Here is a 13,557-nt window from a genome sequence, read left to right as displayed (position 1 = left end):
TTCAGAAATGAAACTTGGGTCGATGTAAACAATAAGGCTTTTTCATTTCACTTGTCAACACACTGTAGCATCACAGCGTCTGACAGACTACAAAGGGTCAGTTTTACCCCTCAGGCAGTTCATCTCACCTTCATCATGACTGTGTCAGCACGGGATGAGTGATGTGTTCATTCACACACTGGACACCTGCAATGTGTCACAAATAACTGGATACTAACAGTGGAGCAGTGCGTTGATGCTGGTTTGAACCTGAAGTGAACTAAAAGCTAAAGCCATGTCAATACATGACACACAACAGGACAGAATCCCTCTCATGTCCTCTGTTTGTTCAGTGATAGCTGGTTAATGATTACTGTGCTCAACTCAGATCACTCCATTTAGAAAATCACAGAGTTAAAGCATCATTTATCATGTAAACATCCAGTCGATCACTCCAGGTGAAAAACAAGTACACTTCGATAAAGTACTTAAATGCTCTATTTTCACACACTAATTTTGTACTTAATATAATAAAAATTATTCTTTAGTACTTAAGATAAATTTAAGATCATCTAAATGTACTCAACTGTGCTGTTTTGAGACACCATGAATATGAGCTAAAATGCACTTTTAACATACTCATTTAAACAACTATATTTAGTCACCACTTGTAGTGCACTTGAGTGTATGAAAGATGGTTCAAGTGTACTACACGTACTGACTAAATATAGTTTTTTTTAAATACAGTGTTAAAATAGACCACTTTATTATGGAAGTGCACTTGTTTTTCACCTGGGACATCTGCTCGGTGAACTTTATGATGATAAATCAGTTTTCTGCTCTATGACACAATGATTACTTTTGCTGTATATGCAAACGAGCCTGTACTTTTGCCATCTACGCGAACACAAACCCCTTTTTATTTTAATATTAACATTATTTAATTTCAGTCTCACATGTAAACAGCTCTTCTTACGAGCAGGTAAACTCATGAAGGATGATTTTCTGCTCCTGTCAATCACCGACAGTCTCTTTCAATCTATTCAACTCAAATAAAGGAAATGATAGTCTAAAAGTGATAAAACAAAGAAAACAACTCGTTTCCGTGTTCATCTCATATTCACACATTAAATACAGCTACTGCACAACAAACATGAGCCATCATCTCTGCCGATCTGAGTGATTCTGAAGAGAAATCAATACCAAATCATCAAAGAAAGAAAAAACATGCTCGTTGTCGTCAGTATGAATTATTCTTTTCTGTCCCTCCTCGAGCATCAATATAAAGTTCAGCCTGACTGAATACTTACATGTTTGAGCTCTTGTGTGCGGTCCTTCATGTTTCATTCAGTCAGTCCGACGCGTTCGTCGCTCGCGGAGAAGAGCGTCGCGTTGAAAGTCTGTGACGCACGCGCTCATAAACCCCTGCACACACACGCACACACACACACACACACAGAGAGAGAGAGACAGATCATCACCGGGAGTCCTGCAACCTTTATTTACTGCTTCAGCACGCCTGCCTGCGTGTTTTCAAGTGATCCTGAAGCGAAGCATTAAAAAGTTCAATTGTTGCATCACCAGGTTCAGTAAGGGGAACACTAATCAATTCACCAGGTTTTTGTCATCTGATCATCTTTCACCTAATGTGTTTTTATTTGAAGTACCCCTGAGATTTGAAAATAAATATTCTAACAATGAAATATCACACTTGCATATTCATGCTTCATGGTCACATGACATGCAGATAAACAAATAAAATATTTCATTTTTTCAGTAAGTGATAATTAAATAGGTAAATAATGACCTATAATTACCAGCAAAGGTTATATACAATTTACCCTATTTAAAATGTAATAAGTAATGTACTATTTCAATTACTGTAGCTGTATTTCAAGTAATGAAGCCAGCTGATTACATTTCTAAATTTCTAATTAATGTTTTCAACTGATAATAATTTTGAAACAAGTAAAGAATGCAGGGTTAAACCTTACAGTAGAACTCAACACTGATTACTGACAGACTTCAAACTCCATGACTTAAATTAAGATTATAATAATTTAATTTTAAGGTACAGCCACTACAAAATCAGATTTTAGCACCTCTTTTTACTTTGAGATCATTCTGAGGTTAAATACAGATTTAAATCATAAAAAGAAATAGTTTAGCTATGATACAGTTTTTGAAATCAAATCTTGTCAGGAAACACTGGCATCTAATGCTTTGAGTGGGGAAAAAGCATATACATAAATCCAAAATAGGAAATAAAACCGTTATCGATCAAGCATGTGTCCTATTCTGTGTCCTAAACTCCTGAAACATTGGCGTCTCATATTTTAAAGCAGTCAGTGCAATTTGGGAAAGAAATCATATAATCTGTGTGTGTGAAAATATTCATATGTAACCCCTAATCGTTGTAAAACATTTTATTTTACGTGCTGGCTACATTCATTAATTCATAAAAAAAAAACTAAAAAGGAACTAAATCAGGAAACAGAAATACAGGTCAAACTAAACCAAAACAGAAAATAATTGACATTTTCATAAGACACTTTTTTTTCTCAGTAAGTGTAACAGATTAAATTAAATGTAGTTATTCCCCAACACTAGTAATCTCTTTATGATCATCTCCCACCCTCTACCTCAGTGCTTCTCAAAGTCCGGACTCCGGTCTGGATCCGGACCCGGAGGGAATTCAATCCGGACCCGCTTCTATTTCATATTTCAAGAACACTAATTATATTTCCTACTTTGATAAACGCACGTTAAACTTGTAAATCATTTGCTTATTTATTCTTATTTTTTTATGTCTTTTGGAGAAGGTCCGAAATTGCAGGCGAGATATTGAAACTTTTCCTTCATGACATTTGTTGTCATCATGACATCCAGTGAGCGTATGACGTTTGACGTAATCGGGCGACATTTCACTGCTAATATTTTTATTTATTTTTTTTGTTTTGCTATCACTTATATTATGGCAATTTGTCTTATAGCAGTGCCCAGTGTATACATTTGTTTGTGGCGGCTTGTCACAATATCAAAACTGACTGCTACAAATAGATTTTCCAAAAGGCTTATACTTCGTTGAATAAACTGAGCACTGCGCGTTTCAAAAATAAAATGCTGCGCGGGTGTTTTTATATGAATGTATCTTTTAAAAGAACCGTCCGTTTTCTTCAGAAAAGCTTTGATGTCAATTTTCATTTGGTCTTTCCTGTAATGGCTGATAAAGTAGCGCTTATTTGATTACAGTCGTTACCGGGGAAACAGCTATATATCACGCTCCAACAGCGCCCCCTGCTGGCAGAGAATCAACTTGCATTTGCTAGTCTGCGGGAAACACTGGTGTCTGTCAGCAAACATAAACAAAAAAGCATGCTTCAGAACTGTTTTGAGAAGGTGCTTAAGTTTTGAGCCATGTATTATTACTATGAATTAGGCTACTACTACTACTATTACTATCTTGTGCCCTGCAATAACCATTTACGCAAACTCTCTTTTGATATAAAAGGAAAAAAAGAGAAAATCGGCCCAAAAAATCAGCATCATGTAATCATAGGCTGCCCTGATTTCTAAATATCGGCATTGGCCAGAGCAAAAAATATTATAGGTCGACTTCTACTGCTGACACTTAAATTAATTGTTTTGCCACTTTTGCACTTGTTATTAAAGTATTTTGAATGCAAAGGGAACCTTTTTTTTTTTTTAAATGAGTGTTTATTTGTTATATGTTATGTATGTTTATTAAAAACACGTTTTGTAATAACCAATTGTTCCGGACCTTTGACACTGATGAAAATTCAGATTTGGACCTTTGAATGTAGACTTTGAGAACCCCTGCTCTACCTCATAAAGACCATTCTCAATTTGAAAACTGGTGACCTATAAGCCTCTTAAATAACGATTACAGAATATTAGTCATGATTTTTAATCTTTTTTTTTTATTATCAGATATGCTCTCTGATTACAGTTGTTTGCTTTTTTGTTCCCAATTTTATTAATGCAATTTAAACATTGTATAATAACGTTTTGGTTTATGAAATCATGCTTCCTTGAGAGGAGGGGAACAAGACATGGCATCAGCAGCTGACACTATGGGGAAACCTCTTTCTCCAAGATTACTGAAGCCCTATTGCATCTGGCCTTAAATCTTACAGACCAATGACGATCAAGCGCTTGTGCGGTGGGTGGAGCATCCGCTATCGAACATGCCTCTGGACCGCCATTGTTTCAATGAATATTTCGACTGAAAAAGCAGCTGCTTCTGTAAGACTCTGGAGACTGGAACAAGGTAACGTACGTCTCGTTCGTTGGTCACAAATTATTGGTCACTTTTTAAATAATAAAAGTATAGCACATATACTAATAGTTATATATAAATAAATAGTTTTTACTGATGCAAATGTTAGAAATGATGCATCACGATACAAATGCCAACTTGTATCCAATGCACATTTTTTTAAATCGATGCATCGTGTTAACTTTTATGCTTATGCGCTGATGTGAATCTGTGAATCTTACCATCCCTAGCAGCTGACGCTATGGGCATCATATAAAATCCCGCTGTGTTACAGCAACCACCTGACTAATAAGTGAGGGAAGAGTTGCAATAAACCAAAAGATGGTAAACCGAAGGATAAACCAAATACCCACGTGAACACTCGAGCTGTGCCATAGCAGACCTGTTGGAAACCACTAGAGCAAAGAGCCTGGCGAGAACACAGAGGTGATGCCTGCACCCTCTGCATCAGCCAACTGGGAGTGAGCCAATGCAAACTCACATAAAACAAGCATTGCTTTGGGCAGGCATACAAAATGAAAGTGGCAGCATTGCTGGTGCTACACAACAGTGGCAAATAATAAAATCAATCAATAAATAATGACAACAGCCACGCTGGTGTTATCACAATGGCATCATAGTAGAGACTCAGTGGCAAGCAAACAAGAATACTGTACTCATGTTTACATATTATTCATTGCGCTCGGCTGAAGCAAACGCATTTGATCAGCTGCTTTCCACATAGCATCAACATCCAGGGCTTCATTTATAAAATGTTGTGCAGAAACCATCCTAAATTTGATTTTACGTTCATTTCTCAAATATGCGTACGTGTGATTCATAGAATGGGCCTCATTCATGAAATATTCATCAATATAGGAGTAGATTCAGAGTAATTTACACATAAAACAGACCTTCCCGAAAACTCTCCTCTGGATTCACAAACACTTCGTAAACGTCTGATTTGATAGTTAAGTGTGTATGTTAATGAATTCCAATCATAGGGCGCTCGTGCACGCTCGTACACAATTAGCATAATCCCAGCCTATGAATTACAGCTGCGCAAATTTCGTGTCCAGGAACGCAGTGGAATATTCTGGTCTACTTTCTAGGTTTGGCTCCAGTATATTGCTTAAATGCAAAAAAGAATGCAGCCACCTGAAAAATGACAGGTGCTCTTTTGAAAACGGCCATCTGGTGACACAGCATTTTTCCAGCTGAGACGCTGTGGTTGCTATGAAGTGGAATATCCACGGCAGTAACATATTACTAGCATCTCATTTTGAAGAATATTACTGAATATAAATAAGCAGTAACCAGTAATATTAACTCCTCTGTTGTTCAGTTGTTGTACAAGTAGAATGATTGGTCGGTGTGGGATTTGTCCCTCTCCTCCTCCATTGATTGGATGGCTGGCTAAAAAGTAACAGTGACAAGCATTGCGTTTCACCCAAAGCTAAACCGGAGCTAAACAGTTTATCAACTCTCAAGCACAAAAAAAAAACAAACTTACTTGTTAAATATTATAATGGCAGTGCATCAAAATTCAGTGTCACCAGTTTGCCAGTCAAGTCAAGTCACCTTAACAATACAGATTGTGTCAAAGCACGTAACAGTATCAAACTGGAGGATAGAGTGTCAGTAATGTATAATAATAAGATTAAACTCTCAATTTTCAGTTAAAGGCATTTCATTATTGAATTCAGTGATGTCATTGTCTAGCTCAGTTTAGTTTAAATAGTATCTGCGAAATCAAATTGATGATAACCGCTAGAACACAGAACGTTTTACGCACCATTTACACCTGGTAGGGAGCAGGGGCTCGTTCTTCGTACGTCGCTAACTCAGTTAGCTGGATTTGATTGTTGACGATTTGGCATGATCTTGGATTGTTTGGTTCTTCGACGCTCATCCTGGACTTGCTGTCATAGCAACAGGTGCGCAAGCTTAAACCTGCTCGGGAGCAGGCTTATTTCATGTAAACAGGATTAGATCGCGGCTTTATAAGCGGAGGAGATAGGGAAGTCTGTCGCAGCCATGTCTTGCCCGTTTTTACGAGAGCAACCTGTTGCGGAAGGTGCGAGGATAATTCGCAGAGCTTTTAGAATTAATCGCGTTTTGCGACACAGACAGGATCCATTAGCACAACGCGATAGTGTACTTTTTGAAAGATATCGTTTTTCACGTGAGGGTGTCATTTACATAATAAACTTGTTAGAACCTCATATTAAAAGTTCTACTCGTTGGAGTCGGGCTTTAACCACAGCACAAACTGTGTGCATCGCGTTGAGATTCTTTGCGAGTGGCACTTTCCTGTACACTATTGGGGATGCGGAGAACTTGGCCAAAAGTGCTGTCTGTCGTGCCATTCGTAAAGTTTACCTGGCGCTAAAGCAGTTTTTAGGTGTTTTTGTAGTCTTTCCAAGCCACTTAAGACCCCAAGTTGTAAAACAGAGCTATTTCGCAATTGCAGGTACATTCTACTTGTTAATGAAGATCGTATGAATATGACCACACAAGTAAATATAAATCGATTGTCCCCCAGCCTTCCCTAATGTGATTGGTGCCATAGACTGCACACACATTCATATCAAGGCCCCAAATGAAGGGGATTTTGTGAACCGAAAGGGGGTTCACAGTATAAATGTGCAGGTGAGTTAAGTATCACTATTCTTAATATTTTATATTGGTAATATATACACAATGTATTCCATAAGTATGCAGTTGATTGACTACAATGTCTTAGACTCTATGTGTCATATCACAAATGTGGAAGCCAAATGGCCAGGATCTGTGCATGACTCAAGAATTTTCAGAGAGTCACAGTTATGCACATTATTTGAACGTGGTAAGGATATTAATGTCATGCTCACTGTATTACACACACACACTTATTGTGGGCCTAACAGAACTGCATTTTACCATTGTACATGTGATTACGATGGGATCCTGGTTGGAGACAGGGGCTATGCCTGTAGGCAGTATTTTATGACTCCATTCCCTGACCCCAACCCTGGACCACAAACCAGTTACAATGCAGCTCTAGCCAGGACAAGGGCACGCATTGAAATGACCTTTGGGCAACTAAAGGGAAGATTTCAGTGTCTGAAAAGTCTGAGGGTTGCACCTGACAGGGCATGCGACATTATTGTCGCATGTGCTGTATTACACAACATTGCCACCATTAGAAAGGAGAGGACCCCTGTGGTGGAAGTGCAGCCTGATGATGACCTCCAGCCAGTGCACTTGGATCAACCTAGTGTCAGAGCTGCACGGGACAGGATTGTGGAACACCATTTTTGAGAATAATTTAATAAAAATTAAGACAAAAAAAAAAAAAACGACAAGGCAAATATGGATTCAATGATTTTTATTAGTTGTTCTTTGAGAAAAAAAACAACAAATTAGGGTCATCTTTTGCCTGTAAAGAGATATTGTTATGCAAGGTCAACAGTAGTGCTCTGAAATGTTTTAGTACTTACTCTGAAATTCCTTTGGCAGCAACTCCATTTCTAGAGCAATTTTCTTCTTTAGCTCTTGGAGCTCCATTTCTCCCCTCAGTTTGTTTTTTTAAATGCAAATATTCAACCTTTTGCTGTAGGCTACGTTTATAGAGGGAACGGATGTCACCCTGCGCCATTTGCAGAGAAAATAAATTAGACTCAACGCATACAAAAAAAAAAAAAAAAAAAAACTGAAGGTAAAAAAACAATGCAACACTGTCCACCTCTGTATCAGTTCTCTGTGCAGACTCCCTCTCTGCAGGCCTCTGTGCAGACTCCTGCAACTCATATTGCGGTCAAAAATATAAAGGACATTAGTTGATAAGTTTATAGGGTATATTATATAGTGCATTTTTATGTGTAGTTATGCACTTACAGGTACTTCCTCCAAAGGACACTCGTCCGAGAGGGTCTCTTCACTGTCCTGTGCAATGAAAATAAATGGTATGACAAAGTGATACGGTGTCTCCACTATTGATATTGATTTCACTATTGAGAAAAACAAAAAAAAGGACAAGTCCACTTACTGCACATGCTTCAGCCACCACTTGCATGGGAACAGGTAAAAGTGTGGGTGTGTTATGTAAAACTGCACAGAAATAGAGAAAGAAATAAAAATTCATTACAATGAGGTACACAGGAAAAGAAACATAGAAACTTTTTAGCCCCCCCCCATTTACTCAAAGTAGGTTTAACTGCCTTCCTTTCATGTCAATGCAATTCAGCACTACTCAAGATTTACCAGTTGAAGAGTGTAGCTGACATTTGGATTACACCAAATGCAAGGTAGCTACCAATTATTTTACAGTAGCCTATACAAAGTGAATTAAAAACCTCTTTACCAGTAATGAAGGTGCTGCTGCTACTGCTTCCTGGCTGTGGGTCTAAGGAAGTGCTGCTCCCAGGGATGTCCTGAACATTGGGTCGGTTCACATTTAACTCAGGGTGCAGGACCACCGCCTGTTTTTTTTGCTCTGCCTTTTTCCTAGTTGCTGATATAAACAAGCACATCATTTCACAGTCGTTTAAAACAAAAACAACAAAAAAAAAGACTAAGAACAACATATGTAGTTAATTATTACCATTTTGTAGAATATTCTTGTATTTCACCTTTACTTGTTCCCAATTTCTAGTGGGTCCTGTGGAGGCTCTAATATGAAAGATTAAAGTATGAAAATGTTTAATGTACATATACTGTAATAACTGATTGAAAACCTCTAACACAATCACTACTTAAGCATTTAATTAAATGTTTTTATTAAATTTTGGAACTCCCCATAGCCCTCCATCAAGAGTTCTTGTTCTGCCGCAGAGAAAAAGTGGGCGCGCTCTTTGGCCATTGTGGGCAACCAATAACAGCGTTGCTGATCAGTGTTTCTACTATCGATACATATCCCCTTTTAAACCAGCGCATGAACGCGCAGTTATCTCAGATAACTCAATCCAGCGATACTAATCATCAACAACAGGTTTGTTCGAAGAACCCAATTAGCCGGATCATGATTAGCACGATGAAATCATCTCGGATGTCTCATTTGATCTCGGATGTTTTAAGCAACGTACGAAGAACGAGCCCCTGGTGTACATTTCTTTCGTAGCAACTAACGTTTTGAAAATACTACTTTTTTATGAATCCGAAGGTTTCTGCTCGTGAGATGCATGCATAAAATCTATGCAGTACATGGATAATTGTGCATGCATCTATTATCATTTTGAGTCTAATATCATCCCATAGTGTTTCATGAATGAGGCCCAATGAACGTACACAGAAAATGCACGTACGCCTCTCTTTCAGATATCTATGAGTCACAAATGATGTTGAACTTGCGTGCAACTGAATGGTTTCAGTTCTCTGCCTTGTAAACAACTCCTAATTAATGTAATTAACATATAAAATATCACCAGTCATCGTCCAAATCCTTTCATTTCGAACAGCGAGCTGCAAGAACAGCTTACATTTCCAGAAACCTGCAGTACTCCGAGAAGAAAAAGTGCGTACGTCTGCTCAGACCCTGACGTGACACTAAGCATTTGGATTAAAGCATACGCACACTCTTAAGATCAAATCTGATCATACACACACTTTATAAACTTGGCCCCCAGCAAGTAACATTTACACACGTCCACGACTGTGCATGCAAACATGATTTTAGCACTATAAAACATATGCGTAGACCACTTTTGTGGTTTCAACTATGTAAGCAGCCAAAAGCTGCCTAGTTTGAATGCACATGCACAGACGTGGTGCTAAAGAGGGGATTTCCTAATTGTAAGACCTAGCGAAGGTATTCTGAGAAGATGAATCATCAGCTAGGCAACTGTCCCGAACAAACATACCTTGTACCCACAAGGATGCCATGCCTCTAGTGCAGGGATCTCCAACCCTGCTCCAACACACCTGTCTGTAATTAATGGCACATAGCTTACTGACAAGTACAGTGCATACTGCCTACTATTTTTTTATTTTTTTTAAGAATAGTGTGTGATACAGTTTACAATAAGCAACAAATAATGTTTCTGAGTAGTATGCCACAGTGTTGTCACATGACACTGAACATTAATTCAGCACAGCTGTGGAGGCTGTTACCTTTCAAATAACCATTCTTTTTACAAAGGCTTGTTCATGCTAGTAAACAATGCTATATTGCCCAATTGAACTCGTTTAATAATTAATGAACTTTACATATTGACCAGAACTGAATCCACACTGAGCTGTCTTTAACTGAACAATGATATTATTAGCTTTTTGGCAGTTACCCTAAGAGGAAAAAACAGAATATTCTAGTTACATTAAGTGCAAATAATGATAAATTCTGTTTACACTAAAACAGCAGTATTTTGTTAGCAATAGGCTAAGTGTAAATAGTAGTTAGGTGACAGGTGTATGCTTCAGAACTGTAGTACATTATAACACTGTATGCCATTAATTGAATGTAAATGATCATATTTATTAATATTATTAAACGCATACCGCATTATTCTGATAAAGCCCCCACATACCCAATAAACAATGTATTATTAATGAGGTGTTTTATTTCCACTTTTAAAATATTTCCTTTACTTTTATTGAAAATAAATGAATGAATTTGGCAAAAGGAGGATTCGAACTCGTGTTTTACTCGTTATGCCACTGATAAACAGGCATTTTTTCTAATATTGAATGCAAAATTCTTCATAAGCAAAAATGGCTTAAATCTCCTTTGTCTTTTCCCCCTTTTCTTGCTGAATTTGACTCGTTTCATCTCTTAGACTTACAAATAACAAAAAGAGTGCCAAATTTTTGATGTGTTATGACAACTTTTCTTAAAAGCTTTGTGCTTTTCTTTTCTTCTCTGTGCGGATAATGCCATAACTTGATATGTGCAAACCCATTCGATGTTTTTTCTGTCCTTGTTTTTAGGATTGTTCTTTGTAAGAATACATCCATGTTTTTTTTTCCTGTTCTTGTAAGTTTTTACAAGCTCTGCAATGTATATATATATAAAAAAAGTCTTTTGCAGGGCAGTTTATCGCAGCCAGACATTGGTAAATAGCCTCCGTCAACAAACAGGACTATTTGTATATAGTAAACATACACTCATCATACACATTTCTCTTTTCAGAGCTGCTTTACAGCAGAATTTAATTATGTTTGCATAATATAAATATAATTTAATATTAACTGAAATATAAATGTATCATTATACGTTATGTATTACATTACTGCAGTATTATTATTACTCTTTGAAAATATCTGTACTGTATAGAGCACTATAGAGATAAAGGTTACGCCATTTGACTTGAACGGAAGCATGCCATAGAGATTGAGGAACAATGTATGTACTAACTGATCTCAGATTCCTACACCTGCTTGTGTATGTTTTTGGAATAACAAGTTCTGGCTTTTTCAACAATATGTTTTCTTTCTAATAAAGTTGTCAAAGTCTCCATTAAAATGATTCATAATTGCTGCTACCCAGTTCTCAGGTTATCAGCACACAAGAGAGAAGAGATGGATTCAGTCAAAGTGGTTTATTGAAATTCAGGTAAGTAAATGAGGATATTATTCAGACATTATTATGGATAACAAAGCATATTGAGCAACACTGGAGGCAATGATGTCGGAAAACACTTGGTGCACTTCAATAGAAATCACAGGAGAAACACTGATGGAGATTACTTTGCGCTTTCTAGTCAAGTCACTATTATTTGTATAGCGCTTTTAACAATGCAAAGCCGAGTGGCTTTATATCAGCTTTACAGTATTTAGACGGGGAAATAGTTTGTCGAAATAGTGTCATTCTCCTCTGGCCAGACAAAATCAGCAGTTTAAATCTAGGCTAAAGCAGAATCAGATTGTGTAAAGGACTCGTCTGGTTCCTGTGGTCTTGTCCCGATGGCCGTCTTGGAGACGGGGTCTTCACTGGGGATCAGTCTCTGGGGCTCATCTAGGTGTCCTGGCTGTAGAGGTCATCTCTAGGTGCTGATCCACCATCTGATCTGGATATGGACTGGATCCGGGTGGCTGCAGTGACCGTCTGATCTGGATACGGACTTTAATCTAGATTTAAACTGACAGAGTGTGTCTGCTTCCCGAACAGTGTTAGGTAGATTGTTCCAGAGTTTGGGCGCTAAATAGGAAAACGATCTCCCGCCCGCAGTTGATTTTGATATTCTAGGTATTATCAAATGGCCAGAGTTTTGAGATCGCAGCGGACGTGAAGGACTATAATGCGATAAGAGCTCACTCAAATACTGAGGAGCCAAACCATTAAGGGCTTTAAAGGTAATTAGCAAGATCTTTAAATGTATAGGATGTTTAATAGGGAGCCAGTGCAGTGTTGACAGAACCGGGCTAATGTGGTCATACTTCCTTCTAGTAAGAACTCTAGCTGCTGCATTTTGAACCAGCTGGAGTATGTTTATTAAACGTGCAGAGCAACCACCCAACAAAGCATTACAATAATCTAGCCTCGAGGTCATGAATGCATGAATTAATGTTTCTGCATTTGACATTGAGCGCACAGGTCGTAATTTAGATATATTTTTAAGACGGAAAAATGCAGTTTTGCAAGTTCACACACCTCTTTAACATTATTTTCAGTGATCTCTGACTGGTGAAGTCGAACATCATTAGTGCCGACGTGGATAACAATCTTACTGAATTTATGTTTAGCAGTAGCCAGCACTTTTAAATTTGCCAAGATGTCAGGCGCTCTGCTCCTGGTAAACATTGGACTATGGTGGCTGGTGTCTCTATTTTCACATTCTGTACAATAAAATCGCCAATAACTAGAGCACTTTCATCAGGTTTCTCAGTGGGTGCGTCACTGAGTGGGGAGAACCTGTTTGATGTTCTGATCCGAGCAGAAGAGCGGTGTTTTGACCCGCGACTAGGCCGCCTCACAGTCACCCAGTTACCCTGCTGCACGGCTCTAATACCGGAACCGAACAATGTACAGGACTCCCTGAGCTAGTCGCATCCAAAGCAGTATCTACAGCCCTCACATTCTTACTGTCCTCAACTAAAGTTTGGATGCGTGTCTCTAATTCTGAAACCTTCTCTGTCAGCCTAACTATTTCCCGGCATTTATCACATGTGAATCCCTCATCGCCGACAGAGAGAGAGAAACTGTACATGTGACAAACAGTGCAAGTGATGATGCCATTACTCACCGTGATTGATGAATGATTCGCTTACCACTGTTGTTTGATGAACTTGTGAAAAACGGAGAGAGAAAATACAGAAAACAATAATACGTGCGAATGGAACTGACAAGCTAACCGCCTAATGAATGCTAACGCGCTGCACTCAAG

The 13,557-nt window shown here is 38.2% G+C and overlaps 1 protein-coding gene across 3 annotated transcripts in view; it reads right to left on the bottom strand.

The window, feature by feature from the left end:
- stx1a (syntaxin 1A (brain)) overlaps nt 1-1,448 on the bottom strand; it is a 31,339-nt gene extending 29,891 nt beyond the window's left edge. For all 3 annotated transcript variants that reach the window (XM_079387728.1, XM_079387727.1, XM_079387726.1), the window contains exon 1: nt 1,290-1,448. In XM_079387728.1, coding sequence (XP_079243854.1) covers nt 1,290-1,319 — 30 coding nt within the window. In that variant the 5' untranslated portion in view covers nt 1,320-1,448. The remainder of the gene's footprint in view (nt 1-1,289) is intronic.
- Nucleotides 1,449-13,557: the final 12,109 nt, after the last annotated feature.

Source organism: Barbus barbus (genome assembly GCF_936440315.1).
Source record: "Barbus barbus genome assembly, chromosome: 31".
Lineage (NCBI taxonomy): Eukaryota > Metazoa > Chordata > Actinopteri > Cypriniformes > Cyprinidae > Barbus > Barbus barbus.
This window is presented reverse-complemented; position numbering and strand designations above follow the sequence as displayed.